The 20,605-nt window shown below is 31.3% G+C and overlaps 1 protein-coding gene across 1 annotated transcript in view; it reads left to right on the plus strand.

Moving 5' to 3' along the window:
- The window catches only part of kst (spectrin beta chain, non-erythrocytic 5 kst), a 96,169-nt gene that overhangs the window by 74,447 nt on the left and 1,117 nt on the right, over window positions 1-20,605 (plus strand). Inside the window, 17 exon segments of the mRNA XM_067262933.1 lie at window positions 395-520; window positions 601-731; window positions 1,194-1,380; window positions 1,457-1,657; window positions 1,732-1,827; window positions 1,910-2,044; window positions 2,119-2,301; window positions 2,418-2,609; window positions 5,957-6,112; window positions 6,262-6,479; window positions 8,588-8,876; window positions 8,962-9,144; window positions 15,929-16,051; window positions 18,033-19,173; window positions 19,262-19,399; window positions 20,239-20,367; window positions 20,527-20,576. Of these exon segments, the coding sequence (XP_067119034.1) occupies window positions 395-520; window positions 601-731; window positions 1,194-1,380; window positions 1,457-1,657; window positions 1,732-1,827; window positions 1,910-2,044; window positions 2,119-2,301; window positions 2,418-2,609; window positions 5,957-6,112; window positions 6,262-6,479; window positions 8,588-8,876; window positions 8,962-9,144; window positions 15,929-16,051; window positions 18,033-19,173; window positions 19,262-19,399; window positions 20,239-20,367; window positions 20,527-20,576 (3,678 nt within the window).

Raw genomic sequence — 20,605 nt, forward strand, 5'->3', positions numbered from 1 at the left:
AACATTACAAAGTTTATTACTTTTCAATGTGAAATTGAAATGTGAAAATTTTATTAGAAATATTCTATTCTATTCCATGGCGTCCTCTTTACAGAAGGTTGCAGATGATGGACAATTCTTTCAAAATCATCTGTCAATCAAATGCATGGTGGGAGATATAAATGCATGGTGGTTCCATGTTGCCTTCCATGCTGCCTTCCATGCTGCATATTAGAAATATATTGAAAGTATAATTTCATATTCTTGTCTCGTTGCAGATTTTATTTATCAGTAAATAAACCAAATTACTCTTTTATCCAAATTTGTTTTTCTAAATTATTTTAATTACATAATAGATGCAATTTTATATTTTCCCAAAATATTAAATAAATAAATTTATTTATTTATTTAAAAGGCTCTTCAATTTAGTCGGATGTTAGAAGATATAGATGCCTGGATGGACGAAGTCGAAACTCAATTGCAGTCCGAAGATCACGGGAAGAATCTGACTTCCGTGCAGAATTTATTAAAGAAACATCAAGTTAGGATAGATAATTTTTTTAAAACTCTGAAGATTTCACATATTTTGAATGTATTAAAAAAATATGAATTTTATTTTAGCTTTTAGAAGTGGATATTAATAATCATGCAGAAAGTATTGAACAGGTGAAAGACTTAGCAGCTAGTTTTCACAATAGTAATCATTTTATGAAAGAGGAAATTGAAGAAAGAGCTTCAAGTATTGTAAAAAGGTATTTAGATTATGAAATGTTAAAATTAATTTCAATTGCATTTGATTCATTATTATTAATCATCATAATTTTTATGAGACAATTTCAAATTTAGTGATTCTGTAACCTAAATTTTATTTTTTTAAGTGTGTAAAGCATTTCTTGTAATACAGAATATAGTTCAATATAACAATACATTTAATTATGTGATATAAGCAATTATTTGAATGTCTTAAGACTGTGCTTTCAAACATTTTAGTTTCCAAATATAAATAATCCGTAAAAATAATAGTATTAAAACCTAATCTACATAAAGAATTTTCCAGACAACTTTAATAAATTAGCTCTCATAAGAGATCTAAACTCACTGCAAATATTTTCTATTGTATGTTGAAGAATTATTTTAAATATATTTTTAAAAAAAGCTAGCTTTTGATAATACTGAATGATAAATATATAAAGATTATATTGACCTCTTATCAGGTATCAAACACTTCACGAACCAGGTCAGATTCGTAGAGAAAATTTAGAAGATGCTTTATTATTGCAACAGTTTTATAGAGATATCGAAGATGAACTTTCGTGGATTAATGAAAAAGAGCCGTTAGCATCGTCTACAGATCTTGGAAATAATCTAATATCTGTTCAGAATTTGCAGAAAAAACATCAAGTAATTACAATTACATTGATATTATAAATTAAATAAATAACAATCAACATAACTTTTTATTATTTATTCATTTAAGGTATTAGAAGCCGAAATTCATACTCACGAGCCATTAATTGCTACGGTAGTCAGCAAGGGTCGTCAGATGATAAGGAACGGGCATTTTGCATCTACAGAAGTAGAAGCTAAACTACAAGAATTTCAGTCTGCTTTCCAGCAGTTGAAAGATTTATCTAGTGTTCGAAGACTTAGATTATTGGATGCCGTAGAATCGCAAATGGTATATAATTAGTTAATGTTTCTTTTAGTATAAATGTGTTTATATATAAAATTATATTATTTTATTATTTCAAGTTTTATTCTGAAGTCAGTGAAGTCGATGCTTGGATGAAAGAGAAAAAACCATTTCTCACAAGTGTTGATTGTGGAAAAGATGAAGCTTCTGTTCAAGTACTGTTTATAAATATAATTTTCAAAATTATATTAATATAAAAAATAAGCAAAACATTAAAATACTTTTCTAATTTTTCAGTCTTTATTAAAAAAATTGGATGTTTTAGAAAGAGATATTGAAAATTTCAATAACAATATTATAAGATTGGGAAAATTAAGTCAAGGTTTAATTGAACGAGGTCATTTTGATAGCGAAAATATAAAAGAAAAGCAGGTAAACATTGATGTGAACCAACATTTTCTAATTTTTGAAAATCAAACATATAAAAATGAATTCTTACATTATAGGCAGAAATAGAAGCTTGTTATCAAACAATGAAAACACTTTCAGAAGAAAGAAACAAAAGATTACAAGAAAGTAAACAGTTTTTTATATTTATAAGAGATGCAGATGAAGTAGCTACTTGGATACAAGAACAGATGTCAATTGCCAGCTCGGAAGACTACGGAAAGGATGTCGAACATGTCGAAGTAAGATAAAAAAAAATTCTAACATTAATTTCATTACGATACCCATTAAGACATGTATAATATTACAGAGAAAAATTGTTGCAAAAATTATAAAAATTTATTGTATTTAATTTCAGATATTGATTCAAAAATTTGAAGCATTTTTAACAAGTTTAGATTCAAATGAAGATAGAGTTACATCTGTAAAAACAACTGCTTTATCTCTTATAAATGAAAATCACCCAGAGATAGAAAAAATTAAAGCTAAAAATGCAGAAATATTGCATATGTGGGAAGAACTGAAAGAATGCAGCCATTCTCGACAAGATGTATGTAAAAGTTTTGACTTTAATTCACATTAATTTTACATTATATATCTTTTTAAAATATTTGAAAACTATGAAAACAATTTTTCTAAGAAATACATTCATTACAATTCATATTGGCAGTTCTTGATTCTTGTAAATTTTATTTAATTTTTAGAAACTGTACATAAAAAAATTTTGCACTTATGTGATTACATTAATTTTAAAAAATTATATATAAAATACAGTATCAAATACATATATTATTAATTCTGATATTAAAAATTTATATTCAAAAGAATATTGTTTTATTCATAGTTTGTATAAGTGGGGGAGGCAAGGCCATAAAGCACTCCCCCACAAAAAAAACTTGCTTTAAAGGTCTGTTATCTACTAACTTCTCTTTGGTGATATCTTTCTTTAAAGCCACAAGGGCATTTTTATTCAGACAAGTGTTTATGAAATTGACAACAAATAGTTAGCATTCTAACTAAACAGTGAATATACCAGGTTGTTCAATAAGTTTTGTTGTTTGATAAGAAAAACAAGATTTTATGGTTTGAAATACATTTTATTATTCAATATAATCCCCCTGAACTTTAATACACTTGTTCCGGTGATCTTCTAATTTATGGATTTTATCCCTGAAGTGAGAATCCAGAAGACTATTGAAATACACTTTCACGGCTGCTATTACCTGTTTGTTTGATGAAAATAGTTTCCCATGCATGAATTTTTTGAGATATGAGAACAGCCAGAAGTCAGAGGGAGCTAAATCTGGTGAATAGGGTGGATGTTGCAACAATTCATACTTTAATTCACTGATTTTCACGATGGTTTTTTGAGCTGTGAGAGGGTGCTTTGTTTTGATGAAAAATGATTTTTTTCTTCTGTAAACCAGATCTTTTCTCAGAAATTTTTAAATCCAGCTGCTCCAAAAGGTTACAATAATAATCTGAGTTTATTGTTTTACCAGTTTGGAGGTAATCCATGAACAAAATTCCTTTTGAATCCCAAAAAACTGATGCTAACACCTTCTTGGCCGATTTCTGGACTCTAACTCGCTTCAGAGCCGAAGTACTGGGTTCACACTACTCCTTAGTCTCTTGTTTTGATTCAGGATTATGGTGGTAGACCCAAGTCTTATCCGTAGTGATGAAACGATGCACAAAATACTTTTAATCCTTTTTAAAACACTCCAAATGTTGCTGAGAAAGTCAATTCGAACGTGTTTTTGTTCCATTGTTAACAAATGCAGCACCCATTGTGCACACAGCTTTCTGTAACCCAAAACTTAGCCAAAATATTGCTCACACTGCCTAATGAGATCCCTAAGGCTTCTACTAAATCTCTCTCAGTTAATCGACGATCTTCCAAAACCATATGCTACGATTTCTGGTATTGATGCACTTTTTGGATGTCCTTCACGTGGATCGTCTTCAAGACTTGTACGACCACATTTAAATTTAGCAACCCATCTTTCTACTGTTCTAATTGAAGGTGAAGAGTCCTTATACACTTTTAACAATCGTTCATGAATTTGTTTTGGTGCTACACCTTCCAAAAATAAAAATTTTATTACTGCACAATATTCAATTTTTTCCATTGTAAAAAAATACAGTGACACATCAACTTTGAACAGCTGTAAATATACAAATGAGTTGACAGATCTATGTGAAACTTCACATGTGCTCGTAAAAAAAGTAGTACTATTTTTAGAGAAATAAAGCAATGAATCTAATAGTGCCATCTCTTATCAAATGATAAAACTTATTGAACAACCTAGTAATTCTTTCCAAAAGCAGGAAAATCCACAATTTGCACAGAAGACAAGCTAGGCAAAAATGCCAAGAGTTTCTGCCATTGTTTGCACTATTTAGGTCTTTTAGTATTTTTTCTCTAGAAAAAAAACCTGTAAAAGAGTAAGAAGCACTTGCTTAGCCAGTAAATCAGCATTTGCATTTCTGGAAATTCTATCATGCCTTGGCATGATAAAATTATGAAAAAAAAATTCAAATTACAGTGGAACTCTAGGTGAGCCTGCAACTATGCCCCAAAAGCTGTGATGGTGAGTCAGAGTGCCCACCAAAAATATTAAAGAAAAAGGCCAGAGATTAAACCTTTAAGCATTCTTAACAGTTTGGCAAGTGCAATATTTTTGGACATCCCTGCTCCTCTCTGCTTTACAGTCCATAACTGTGGCACAATAACCTCCAAGAAACAGTGTATGTCTGTAGCCAGGAAAGCATTACTGCCACCACCTCCATTTCAGAGTTTTGGAAGAACCAGGATCAATAGAGCTAGCAAAACTACACAAACAATCCTCCCTGCCAACTCAAGATACTCCTAAAAGAAAGTGATAAAGGATTAGTTATAAACTCTGAACAAGTTCAGGCACTCTCTCCTAACTCCTCCTCCTTACATATGTGTAAAAAGAGCATTATTATCCATGCAGGAGTATAAAAATTAAACAAAATAACATAGTTAATGCCTGCAAAGCTATATGCAATAATATGGTGACCCAAGAGGATCCTTTGGGAATTGATGGGCATCCTTCTTTATTGGATTTTGCCACAGATCTCAAGTGAGGAAGATTCCACTGAGATATGGCAACAAAGACCACTAAACCCATTCACCACAATAAGGTGAAGTCACAGTGGAGGATCAACAAATCTTGCATGAAGCAACATCAGTTGAAAAGCTTACAGAATAGTTAAAAATCAGAAAGCAAGCTATTTATCTGTTATTGGTTAAATTACAACTGAAAACATGAACAATGTTTTCAGTTGTAGAGTAAATTGTAGATAGAAATTGTTTGTTAGAGTAAATACAATTTACTCTAATTACAACTGAAAACATTGTTCATGTTTTCAGTTGTAATTTACCGGCATCATTCATAAAATATTAAACTACAAATAATTGCTTAATAGAGCAATAGAAGCATCAGAATAAGTACACCTATTTTGAAATAATTTGCAACATTTTAGCAATTGATAAAGCTTAAACTAATTATCTAGTTTAATTTCTAGGTATTGCAGAGCTTAGCCAAAACAATAACTTAGTTTCTGTTTTCATATAACATGGAACTCCATGTTATATAATCATGCTTTGTTTATATAAGTCAGAGACTCTGATACTATAGAAAGTTTTGAAAACTTATATAATTAGTATTTTGTTTGCATGATGATAAAAATTACTCAGATTTTTTAGATTAATCATAAACAATACAAGCTCATTATTTCATTACATTTAAAAAGTTTGAAGATATGCATATGATTCTCCTCCATACTTTTGTTGTTTTTAGAGTTATCTTAATTTTGTATTTACTCTATAGCTTTTTATTATTGTTATTTATATTTCTAAAATTTCAGGCATTAGCTGGTGCTAAACAAGTCCATACATTTGATCGTAGTGCGGATGAAACAATTAGTTGGATCCACGAAAAAGATGCTGTTTTATCGAGTGAAGATTATGGTCATGATCTGGAAAGTATTCAAGCTTTACTTCGTCATCATGAAGGTTTTGAAGTAAGTGGAATGTTTATATATGTATAGTATATAATAATATATCTAGATTTGTGTGTGTGCACATTATGTATGAAAAGTAACATTTACACATCATATTTTGATGTACAAGTTTCATTGTTTGTTGTTTTTTTACTTAATTATTTTAACAGAGAGACCTTGCTGCCGTAAAAGAACAAGTTGTTGCTCTTGTAGAAGAAGCTCGTCGTTTAGCTGCCCAATTTCCAGATGCAAAAGAACACATTGATGCTAAACATGAAGAAGTTGCAGAAACATGGAATCAACTTTTAGAAAAATCTGCACAGAAAAAAGATAAATTGCATCAAGCAGAAAAATTACAAGCCTACTTTGATGAATTTAGAGAATTAATGTGAGTTGTGTTAAAACATTAAATTGACAAAATATAATTTAGCACTAGTTAATTTTAGCCAAATAAAAAATCAACCAGCCAAATTATTTTTGAGTTAGCTTTAGTTACCTGCAAGCTGAATTAATTCTAACATCAGCAATATTTGCCGGAAACAATCTCTTATTTTTGCAGGCAAATAAACAAATTTGTTATGTCCTTCCAATTTGACATTCACCAGAGGTCAAGAAACCATTAGGCAATTTTAATTCACAGATTTTTATTTATATGCATTTCGGATCAGAGTTTACACTGATCCATAGTTCTAGAGATCAGTATAAATTTCTACTATTCTATTCCATTTAAAAACCTGTGAGTAATGAAAGCTACAGTAGGCATCTAAACTGCTTAACAACAGAAGTCAGTTCCACAAGAATTGGCAAACTGCATGATCAAACACAATAGATAATTTGCCACAAAGTGATGTTCTTAGTAGCTTGGCCTGGCATGATGACTTTCAGTACAATAGTATCTATGTATGGTGGGTTACATGTGCATTAATAACTGGCAACAAAGCTCACTGAATGATGGCATGTCTTTACTTCTTGAAATTTCTTGGAAGATGATTTTCTCCAGTGAATTATTACAGATAACAAGACATGGGTCCATTGTTTTATACTTACCATGGTGCTGCTTCTGTGGAATGGAAACATCTCATGCTTGGTAAATACCACTAAGAACATGGAAGTTTAAGATGATACCATAGGTTTGATTTTGGAGGAGTTTTTTGCAACATGGACATATTATTCATATTACTTTGTATTACAATATGCTAAGACACTTGAAAAATACTATTAGAAGAAAATATCCTGGACTCTTTAACCAAGGGTTTATTCTTCTTAATCACAGCACGTCAGAACTGTGGATATTTGCTGCAGACATTTTGATACATCATCAACTCTAAACAGGCCGAATCTGTCACTGGATAGCCAGGAATTTTTTGAGGATAGGATGAGCAAACTCATTATCCTTTTAATAAATGCCTGGACAGGTTGGATGTATTTGTTGAGGAATTACAGATAAATATTGTCTATGTTTTTGATCATCCCATGCAATTAATTTTATAAAGCTAACAGGTTTTATAAAATTAATTGCATGGGATGATCAAAAGATAGATTCTAATCCAGGGGTCCCCAAACTTTTCAAGAAGTGAGCCACTTTACTAATTCTGACAACAGCAGCAGGCTGGAGTCATTTAATATCACATTTTATATATATATATATATGTGTGTGTGTGTGTGTGTGTGATATTAAATCACTCCAGTCTGCTGCACATTTGTGTTCAATGCATTTTTTTAATTTACATATATACATAAATTAAAAGAATACATTAAACACAAATAAAATACATTACAAACGTCATTTATTTTGGGAAGTACAGATAAGAAAACACTATTGTGTGTTGTTTGCTTGAGTTAGAAACAGTTAGTAATCCATGTTTTGGCTTTTTTGAGAAAATGGGACCTCTGTTTTTAAGTAAATATGGCCCTATCACTTACTCTCCCCGGCTTCAGTTTAAATTGTTTAATGCAAGTAAAATAATTTTTTAAATTGTCTAAAAGTAATGCAGACTGGATAAAGCCTTACTGCATGCCATAGTTTGGGACCCTTGTTTTAATCTATGTACATTTTTTAATAACTGATCATTCTCAGCTAATTCTAATAAATAATGCAGCTAAGACAATTTTTTTTTTTTTTATTGCAATTAGGATATTCAGGTTTGCAATTTAAGTTACTAGATTTTCTGTATTAATCTGGATTCCTGTTAAATCTTTTTTTTTATAACTACCTTGAAAAAAATTCTAGAAATAAAGACAATAGGGTTAGTCAGGTTAAGAAACATTACTATTGTTTCTTAGATTTATTTTATATATCATGGCAACAGATTTTTATACTTACTCTGTTAAACTGAAACCTTATATCTTGTTTAATATTCTGTAGACAAAAAACAAGTATAAGTAATGTCCACATACAAGTTGTATAAAACAAAAATATTTATGTAATTTCTTAAAAGTAAGTCAATATTTTTAATGAAGAAATTACATAAATAAACACTTAAAATTTTATTTTAGGGCTTGGATAAATGAAATGATGGCCCTAATAACATCAGATGATCTTGCAAAAGATGTTGCTGGTGCAGAAACATTATTGAACAGGCATAAAGAACATAAAGCAGAAATTGATACAAGACTGGAAACATTTGTTCGTTTTCAAGAAACTGGAGAAGCAATTATTAATACTGGACATTTTATGGCCGAAGAAATAAAAGATAAAGTACAGAGGTTAAATACGTCACTAGAAACATTATTTCAGACTTGGGAGAAACGTCAAATTCTCTACGAACAGAATCTGGATGCCCAGGTATTTTAGAATTAAGTCATAAGGCTATTAAATCATTTATTCTTTTCTTGTCAAAATTAAGTTTCTGTTAATTTTGGACGTTTAGATATTTAAACGAGATGCAGAACAATTGGATTCTTGGTTACAAAGTCGTGAACCAGTCTTAAATGATAATCAGTACGGTGAATCTATAGCCGCCGTGGAAGAATTAATTCGCAAACATGACGATTTCCTTAAAACAATCGAAGCACAGGAAGATAAATTTCTTGCTTTGAAAAGAATTACCAAAGTAAGTATTATTTAAATTTTCTATTTGATATTTATGGCAAGACTTGTTGCAATTATACTGAACAACAAAAACAGTAGTCACATTCTGCTTACCCTTGCACTTTCAATTATAATAGATACTTATTAATTTTTATTCCTACAAAAATTATTACTACTAATAATAATAATTTGATAATACCTATTCAAATAAAGAATTTCTTACCACTCTGTTGACAATCATGTGTGTAGAGGGGAGAGAAATTTTGTAATACTAGTACAATAATATAATAAAATCTGAAAATATATCCAATGATGATGAAAATTATTTGATGTGTACCTTGTTAAATTGAAATACAGATGCATACCTTAAAATTCAATATAGGCACTGGTGCCATCCACCAACAACATGCTTTCCTCAGATCATGTGGATGAATGCTACTTCTATGTCTGCAACCAAACCTGTGGTCATTTTAACTTTGAATGACAATTCTTGATTGCTTGTAGATGGATTGTGACATGACATCCCTTCACAACAGCCACTGTTTTTCACACCTCATAGTGTGCAGCAATCTGCACTCACTCTGATCAGACGAGCAGTTGGTCATCTTTTTTTTTTTACTGCAAGTGCAGCCTGTTACTGCCCACACCATTGATGTAAGAATTATAAAATTCCATTGATCGATGTACATGCACTTGCAAATTTTATTATAATTGCATTATTATTACAAAAATTACAATGATTTCTCAATGCCTAGTTACTTTCCACCCACGCTGTACATGTAGCAAAGAAATAGTATTTATTAATTACTTCCAAAATGGAAATAACTAAACGTGAAGTTAAATTGTGTTGTCTTGGGTAACAGATGTCACAGATTGATTTGCTAAAATAAACTTCTATAGACTTTTCTACAAATCTGTTCAATTTAATTTTTCAATTTATACTTTTTGATAACCAATTGATTCTATAATATATTATAAAACAATCTCTTTCTATGGTTAAATACTTTATTATGGAATTTCATTTCTATTAATGAAGGTTTTTTAGAAATTCTGAGTAATTTTCTTTGTTCTATTCTCATACCCCTCCCCTCTTCATATTCTGAAATTAAATAGCATAAAATTGACCCATACAAGTATGCTGTCTCTCAGAGAGGAGGATTAGTTGTAGATTATTGGCTAATGAGTGTAAAGCAATCACAATATAGTGGTAGTCTAGATGGTTGCATTATTACTACTTGTTACAAGGACTTTTTAGTCTTGAATAGCTAAAACTCATTTTAGAATTTATTGGGTATGTGAACTGTATCTACTGAGATACTTATCAATGCAACATTCATTAAAAGCTATAATATCAAAACAGTACCTTTTGCATTTTTTCAGCAAGGGTTTATTCAAAACCTATAATACTATGAGTTTTTTACAAAAATTATTAGTTCTGTCATTTTGTGGTGCATTTTCAGTTAAGTTTCAATCAGACGTCTTTGTTATACATCATTTTGACTTGGTCCCTCGAGAGAAGTATAAATGGTGCTCCATCATACTGATTATAACTAGTAGCTAATTTTCTTTTACAAATAATCATTGATATTGTTATGTACACTGGTATAACTAGGAAAGTAAACCTGGCCGCCCCCTTCATAATGAAAAAGTTAAATCATTTTTTCTATCTATATATATAATCGAGATGAGTTGATAATAATAATAATAATCAGCGCAGAGCCCAAAAGGTTAGGAGTTGAAAGTTGAAATTTGGTACACAGTTAGGGTATATCACGAGAATGCACACTAAGAAGGGATTTTTTGAAATTTCTCCCCATGGGGGAGCGGGACAGGATTAAGGCTTAACACTTCCATCAACAATGGAAGTGTCAACAATGAAGTGTTACATAACAATGGAATTGTTGAAAGAAAGTGACGTGCAAGATGCAGATGCAGTTTTTTCGTTTTTGCGGAAAATCGAACATATTTTTAGACCCATCTAAACATTCTCTAATTAGTCTGGAAACAGGGGAACCCAATTCTTGCATTCTGTGAAAACAGGTAATATTGACTATAATGTAATAATCTTAATGTTTGCTATCATTACTTTTGTCTGAGCAATGCCAGGCCTACCTGCTAGTATTTAATATTTTTATTAATTGTGGAGTTAACTGCTGACTTGGATTATAAGAAATACATATAAATTACTATTATGCAAGCATTAAGAGTAAAAATTTATTAAAATATGTAGCAATTCATAATAGAGTTTAACTTGGGCTCCATTTTTGATAGCTGTATTATGAACTATTATATGTTTGTATTACAAATTGATGTTTATGATGCTAATATTGAAAATACTAATTGGCATTATAATATACTATATCAGAAATATGACAAGTAGTTACATAAACATTTAACATGGTTTGTATATCTCAATCCTGACAAAAATAACTGTAAACGTCATGTCATTTTAATCAATTTCTAGTTTATTCTTCAATAATATCAAACAGAAAAATTTTTGTACACTTATAATATAATTATTTTATATTATAGTCTGCACAGTAAGAGAGACACGAATCAGTCCAAACTAGAAGGGTCTATATCGGTTGAAAGGGATAGAACAAGGCTCCCTCTTGGAAGTTAACACATGGATCTGATCTCTCTCAGCTGTTTTGTTTTTTACATTTCTTAAACCATCTTTAACATAAATAATTCTATTCTTTTATTTTTTTACAAATGTTAGAATTAAGAGTGAGTATTGATAATAAAATTAAACTGATACATTAATCATGTCTCATTCCATCCCTTTCATCTCAGGCTGACTCGTGTCTACTCTTTTCCTACATGGACTATAGTAAACTTTGATTATAACCAAAGATTTTTACATAACTTTTTTATGTATTGTTAACATGAAAATTTTTTATGAGCAGTTGAAAGAAAGCATTTAAGACAGAAAAAGGGGGGAGAAGAAAAGCTTAGATAGAGCCATTTCTGACCAAAAATACCTAGACGATACATTAAATGACCTGTCCCAACACATGATATTTGTATTTTTTTTCATACTATTATTATTGAGATGTATTCATTTAATAAAAATGATACTGGGTGTTGATGTATGTGAAGTAATTCTTACTTTCCATTAAAACAAATTGCAAAGGAATTAAAAATTGGTAATTCCACAGCATGGGGTATTGTTTCAAATATCAGGAAACTGGTAAAAATTCATCCAGAAAATTAACTGGTAGGCCAGCAACTATAAGAAAGACTGATCACAAGCAATATTCCCTCTAATTTTTTTGGTAGATGAGTGGAACATATACTTTTCTCCAAGCAAAAAGCATTTTTACTGAGAAGATTCTGAGCATATATATATAAAATATTATTTTTTCCCATAAAAATTAAAATAATTAATTATAAAGTAGAGATTAAAATTCATTTTAAAATATACTTCTATACAAAATATTATCTTTTGTCAATGAGTTAATCAAAATATATGTAGCAATAATCATGTTGCAGACATAGTGAGAAATAAGTAAACAACAATTCAAAATCAGTGTGCATGCTTGCCTGTGTGGCGCACAAATTCTCATGCGCAGCAACAATTTGAGCAGTGCATGGCCACGCAGCTTAGAGGGAACATTGATCACAAACACTTTCATGAAATAATTAAAATAATTCAGGTGCATCATTCAGTGAATTTGTGAAGGAATGGAATAAAGTTAACAAAGTAAGGAAAGGAAGTAACAAAATAAATTTGTTGTATCCATCTGCACAAACTTGGCTAAAGCTTCTATTGGGTAATAAAATATTAATATTTTTAACAACTGTGATGTGATCTGTTTACTTAGATAAAGGCAAAACCACTTTTCACAAAAACACAAATAAGTTTGAAAGTCTGCATTGGAGGTAATGGAAAAAAGTCGTTAGAAAATGAAGAGAGGCATCTCATTGTGACTGTCTATAACACTATAAAATTCCCAGCAAGTGTTATGGTGTGAGGTTGCTTGTCAGCCCAAGGTGTGGGGAATTTGCATTTCATCAAGGAAACAGTAAATGCAGCAAAATACCAACAAACCTTGAGGAAAACCTGTTATCATTAGAAAAATTACAATATCGCAGGCATTTTATTTTCCACCAGGATGGTGCAAGTTACCATATTGCTAAAAGCAGGATTGGCTGTAGGGTGGTGCGACCGTACCAGGTGCTGTCATAGGGGCGCAGAAAATGCAATGCTAGATTGTCTGCGCAAAAAATAAAACCCAATCACCTTATTACTACTTAACCCTACCTGCTAAAATAAATTCTATACAACAGTGAGCTGGGTTGTGTGCATTTCAAAAGTATACACATACAGTGGTGCCTCATATAACGTACTTAATCCGTTTCAGGTGCAAGTCCGTTAAGTGAAAAGTCCATTATACGAAATGCATTTTCCCATAGAAATACATGTTAAAACATCTAATTCATTCTGCAGCATAAAATAACTGTACTGTACCATAAAAAAAAAAATGAAAATGGAGCTGTCACCAATTATGCCGGGTAGTCAGATGTTGTGAGGAGGAGGTGGAGGAACACTTTCTTCACACATTCATACAGACATGTATTTTACACATTGCAGCTTTTTACATATAGGCAGGTTGGACTTGACAATGCAGTTTTTCTTGAAAACCCTGGGATTTTCAGAATGGTAAATTAACAGGGGTTTGATCTTCAGGTCTCCACTGGCATTGACTGCAAACAGGAGTGTCAGCCTGTCCTTCATTGGTTTGTGTCCAGGCGAAGTCTTTTCTTCCTTGGTAATGAAGGTCCTGTTGGGCATCTTCTTCCAGAAAAAACCAGTTTCATCAGCATTAAAAACTTGTTGCAGGCGGTATCCTTCATTCTTGAGAAATCATTGAAAATCAACAGAGAACTTCTCTGCTTCTTCCTTGTCATTACTGCCAGCCTCATCATGCATGGTGACGCTGTGGATTCCACACCTTTTCTTGAACCTAAAATACCACCCCCTGCTGGCTTTAAACTCCTCTTCTTCATTGCCACTGCTGCTGCTTGTTTTTCTTCAACTTGTCATAGATGAGTTTGGCTTTTCAACAGATAACTTCTTGGATAGAGATATCACCTCTCACCTGCCTGTCATTGATCCAAACCATCAACAGCCTTTCCATTTCGTCATGGAGTGAAGACCTATGCTTCACATGGAAGATCTTGGAGACTCCCTTGGCAACCTTGGCTGACTTGATGGCATCTTTCTTGCTTAAAATGGTGTTGATGGTGGTCTTGCTGAGACCAAACTCTTTGACTAGGTCACACTGTTTTACCCCACTTTCACTTCTTCAGATGATTTCTTGCTTTATTTCAATTGAAATCACCTTTCTGTTTTTTTTAGAAGACATGATTTGCACAACACTTGAATAAATGTAAATACTCTGCACTGAGGTGATGTACGTAATAAACAAGGGAACAAGCCAAATCCCAACGGGAGCTCTGTACTTTAGGCAGTGAAGGAGCTCAACCATCAGGGCTACTCATGAAGAAGAAAAAAAAAGCACCTTACTCTTCTGCAGCCAAAGAGCAACTGTTTTCAAAGGCTCCCAAAATATCTACATTAAGAAGCTATTTTGGGAAGCCAAGAAGGGCTGCATCTGAAAATAGCAGATTGTCATTGGCAACGGCAAAAGAGTGGAAACATCATTCGCACTTGTTTGCAGAAAGTCCGTTGTTTGCCTTGCGTAACTGTTGAACGGAAAGTCCATTGTTCATAGCCAGTCCATTGCTCGAGTCACGTAATGGCCAAACAGAAAGTCCGTTGTTCGCAGCGTCTGTTATTTGAGGCATAAGTTATACAAGGCACCACTGTATAGCATGAAATTTGCACTTAACATTGTAGACTGTTAACCTTTTCAAACAAATATTGTTTCTTTTTACTATTATTGTTTCTCATCCGTACTACTACTATGCTAATCTTTTGGAGGTCTGAGTTATTAATAATGTAAAAAATGTATGTTATGTTTAGTCTCTACAGGGAGGGTGCCACAATGAGATCTTGCACCACCTGAAAACCTTGCTAGGGCCTCCCCTGGTCTAATATAGTATTAATACATTAAAATGGACCATTGAGCAGCCCGATCTTTCCCCTATAGAAAACACGTGGAATAGAATTTAAAAAGCATTGAGACAAGTCCTCAAGGAAGTGTGGATGGTTAAAGGAAGAAAAAAAAAAAGGAAAAGTCAAGTAAATTTGAGATGAAATCACTCCAAATGTGTGTAAGGGTCTTGTTGATATGACAAATGATCATATGAAAGCTGTGTATAAACCAAAGGTGAAATAATTAAATATTAATGTACTCTCCAAAGTATTTTTTGTCACACATACTTTTAATGTAAAAGTCTTCAGTTATAATAGAAGTTTACTAATATAAAATAATTATAAGTGTACAAAATTCTTTGCTTGATATTATTGAAGAATAAGCTAGATATTGATAAAAATGACATGCTGTTTGTGGTTTTTGTCAGGGTTGTACTTTAGTTTTTCTATGAACAGTAGGAAAAAATGCAACATATAGACTAAAAAAATTTAGTATACAGTAAGTGTATTTAAATATTAATTTCTTGTAATTCATCTATTATATTGAAAAATAGTAGTTAATTCATGGATTTTTAAACAGTGTGTATTGAAAATACATTTTAAGAAAGGTTAATAGGATTTTTCAAGTGTTTATTTAATTTGTGTCCGTGTAAATTTGTTGATTTTTTAAATATAAATTAATTATTAGATATGTAAAATGTATAAAAGTGTATGACATTTATCATTACATTTTTATTTTAAGATAGAAGAGGCATTCTCGAAACAGAAGCAAGAGGAAGAAGAATATAAGAAAGTAGAAGCACAGCGGAAAGAACAGGAAAGAGTAGATGCTATGAAACGCAAAGAACATAAGAGGATACTTGATGTAAATGAATATATTAATCAAAGTGGTTTAGCTATAATATTTTATTGATTCATTGGTTATTTTTAATATTTAAGCATTTAATATTAACTCTTTCTCACAGAATATAAGACATTAAATCCTTGTAAGTGGAATAAATAGGTAAAAAGTTAATTATATAGCAATTAACAAGATTATGAATACAATATGCCAACGTCTACACATTATTCAGAAAGAATCTGTTAGCCTTTATAGTTTTACATAACCTTTGAACGGATCATTGATTTGGAACATTAAGATGTTCTAAATCAATAATGGCAACTGGCAGTCCCCTACACAAGATCACACCTGACAACCCATTTATTATGGCCTGTGCAATATCCCTCCAGTAACTTTAAGTCGTATGACTTCATTATTTACATAGATCAACAAAATATCATTTTACATTGTTAAAGGAGTCAGGTGTGGTTTTATTTTATGAAATAAATACACTGGTTTGATGATAGTGCTTAGAGAATTAGTAAAAAGAGCAGTAACACACACTACAAAGGAAGAGGATAGAAATACAAAATTTATGAAGATTAGTGCTAGAACATGGTTTTCCTAAAGGGGTAATAGAAGACATTATTAAGATATAGTGATATAAAATTAAGAAAGAGTTAAGGATAAACAAAGCATCATCATAGTTACAGGGAAGTCTGTAGTTGCACTAGCTACACAATACACTAAACAAAAGCAAGTTATACATTAGCAGTCAGAAGACGACTTTCAATTATGAATGTAATTAAAAATGATAAGGATCAAACCAGTAAAAACCAGGTATTTACGCTATTACTCTCTAAACATGACTTATTATTATTACATTAGAACTGTCAAATTCAGCAATGTTCATGTATATAGTATGAATGCATCACTCACACAATGTGCATGTATTGTACTATATCCTGTAGTACAGTATATGAGAAATTGGGATACAGCGGAGAGTTTTACATATTATATTCACAACATACTTCATATTATACTTATCCAACTATCCGTGTTAAAAAGTCAAAACTCACCTTTGAGCTAGGAAACAGTAGTTTCAGGTTTGATCTGTTCTTCAATAACACTAATAAAACAATGAAAGATTTCACATTTTGCCTTTTTTCCATTAATTTACTTGTCAATCGTGACAAATATGCTTTTGATGTAGTCGACGAAGTTGCTCTTTAGATTCAAGACCAAAATGTTCTCGTTAAAAATAATATTTTAAAATCTTTTTTACCAGCTTATTCAAACATTATTATGAAATAAATAATGATTTCAAAGTTTTCTCTTGTTTTCACTCCTAAATTTTGTAAGCCTTAAATGGTTAGGTTCTGGAGGGCCAGAACCTAACCATGGCTTTCTGGCCATAAATTGTTTAAAAGAAAACATTTTTATGAAATTAAATGCCATTTTTAACATTAAAAATCTAGAGAAACAAACTAAAATTGTTATTATTTAATTGTATGAATCTAATTAAAGGTTTGATTAGATAAAAAAAAAAGTTATTTTTGTAATCTATAATCAAAGAAGAGGAAAAGAAATTAATTAATTTCTTAATATTTACATGCAATTCATTTAATTTTTTGAAAAAATATCAAATGTGTCAACGTTTCTTAATTATTGTCATCATATTAACTTTACTAGCAAACAAAATTATTAGATATTTGCATTTAATTATAATGAAAGAAAAATATCGAAAATATACAACTGGAAAAACATTACTTTACTGGAGATTAAATAACAAACAATTTATGTATTAGTGCTTTTAATGAGTACAAATTGTGCCAGAGCTTTACATTTTTAGAATTTGTATTGTATCTGAAAATGGGTTCTTGCTTAAATTATATTAGTTAAGTTCCAATAAAGTACTGTTTTTTTCCATGAATTCATGGCTTAATATAGGATTTTATTACTAAAAATAAATTATATAATATAATAAAATTTATAAACTAGTAATACTTTGATTATTTATTTTTAGGAAAGACGAAAAGAAGATGAGAGGAGGAGAACTCAAGAAATAGTATTCAAAAAACCTGGTGAAGAATGGCCTATTGATATTGATGGTGAAAATGAAAGAAAGAGGGACGAACCTGCCCACGAAATGCCAGAAATTAGACCACCTGGTGGAATTTTCAGAGCTGCTAGTCAGAAATCTTTAGATGGAGATAAGAGTGGAATTGTAAAGAGAGTCGAAAGTATGAGAATCGATTTACTTTCTCCGCGTAGAGAGGGCAGTTCTGTCAAACGGGCAGAAAGCGTTAAATTGGACGAAAGACATCAGAAACCGAAGCGCACCCCGAGTTTCACTATCAGAAGATCGAGTCTTCGGCGTCAAAGGACTCCTGCAGATTTACCACCTGTCGAAGTCGAAGGATTTTTGGAACGTAAACAAGAATTACAGGGTGGTGGGAAAAAAGCAACAATAAGATCTTGGAAAACTTATTACACTGTACTTTGTGGTCAATTATTATGTTTTTTCAAAGATAAAGATGCATTTATCGATAAAAATGCAGCTGCTCCTCCAGTTAATTTACTCCAAGCTAAATGTACTAAAGCCACAGACTATATAAAGAAGAAAAATGTATTTAGAATACAGTTATCAGATGGTGCCGAATTTCTTTTTATGGCTCCAAATGAAAATTCCATGCAAGAATGGTTAAACAAACTCTCATTCCACGCATCTCTACCTCCCAGTATGCAATTATTAAGTTACGATACTCATAAGAATACCAATATTATAAACTCGAAACAAACAAAATCTATTCCATCTGCCGGAAGCGAGGGGAGCACGACCAGCACACCCGTCGCCGACCACAGAACACACGACACTCTCTCTACAACATCCAGTCAAGGATCATCTCCAGAACAAAGAAGAACTACAGGTTTTGTGTCTTCCCATCCATCTGGAACTATGCAAGATCAACAGCCACCTCATTTACAACCACCTCCATACGACGAAGCCGTACAAATGAGAGACAAGTCTAAACCTCCTATTCCTCCGAGAACAACTCTTCCTTCGAGGCCAGTATCCGATTCAATCCACACTCAGGACGAAAGAGTATCAGTCAGAAGTAGAATACAGATGTTTCAGAACCAAGGACGGTCTAGTTATCCATCCGGTATAAAAATTACATTCATACATCACAGAGAATTATTTTAAAAGAGAATTTTGTCATATAATTAGCTTACGATTTTGATATATTTCAGGAAATTCTGATTACGAACATCATCAAACTCTCACAACGTTTACGATTACGGGACATCCAAACCAGAACGGAATGATCAACAGCGATAATCAAGGAAGGTCACAAATACACAGGAATTCCGAAGATAGCGTAGATTCTGGTAATCTTATTAATTCTATATGAAATCAATTTAAACTATTACATTGACTAATTTTAAAATACAGACGTATCAACAGGCGAGATCAAGTCAACCGGAGAAATAAATATCCGAACAAAAATAGAAATTTTTATAAATACAATAGTAAATTCCCTATATAAGACATTTTAGATCCTTGATTTTTTAAACATTTTAATGGAAATCAGTAATTAAAAATTTAAATTATGAAAAATTCTACTCAAAAAATACACCATTGCTTGTCTTAGACATCAGTTGATGTCAATTATTTGCATAACAGAAGAAAGATAATGTTAGTAATTATTGACATTTTTTATTAGAAATTCTAGAAATGTGGAAAAACACAAAATTTATAAAATCAAAACAAACCCTAACTAATACAAAATAAAATATGAATAAATCAGTTATTTGAATTAAATACAAAATAAATAAACAAACAAACAACAAGGCCCCATTAAAAAATAATAACATAATAAGCAAACAACTTGTTTGCTTATTATGTTTTAATTGGGTCTTGTATTGTTTTCCACGGGGGCATTATCTTAAGTCTCGGTGACTTTATCTTCTGTATTCAAAATAAATAAATAAATTTCAAATGCTCTCTATTGTTGGATTTGCTTTAAATTTTGTTTTTGCATTTACAGAATAAATTTTATTTTTAAATTATTTTTATTCGGATTTGTTACTTAAGTTATTTTCTTATTTAGGCATGCAAGAACCTAACGCATTAACTTAAGTTTGTTTAAAGAACGGGTTAATTATATATTCTGGTTGACAATGCATTTGATGGCTAATATCTTTAATGAATTTTTTTGTTACCATAGATATTGCTTTGCATTCTAATTCTGCACCACCGCCTCTCCCTCACAATCCTCCCCCTCCCTCTTTTGTGCATCATAACGATTCCGACGAAGATTGGCATGCCGCTTCCGACGGCGAATCCGAAAATCAACGTAAGCTCGCTTTGTGTGCAGCATTTTTTCTTCTTTGTTTCTGTAAATTTTGCTAAAGCTTTTAAGTTGATGCAAAAAATTTATGCTATGCAATTAAATTATTATTATTATTGTTTTAAAAATATTTTAATAACATTATATGTATATATTTTTAAATAGTATATCGCATTAAAGATAAAAATGTTCATGATCCTGTAGCATACAGGCAGGTAAGTTGTAGGAAATGTTAATATTTAAA

Source organism: Centruroides vittatus, unplaced genomic scaffold (genome assembly GCF_030686945.1).
Source record: "Centruroides vittatus isolate TY-2023 unplaced genomic scaffold, ASM3068694v2 contig_165, whole genome shotgun sequence".
In the NCBI taxonomy this organism is placed as follows: Eukaryota; Metazoa; Arthropoda; class Arachnida; order Scorpiones; family Buthidae; genus Centruroides; species Centruroides vittatus.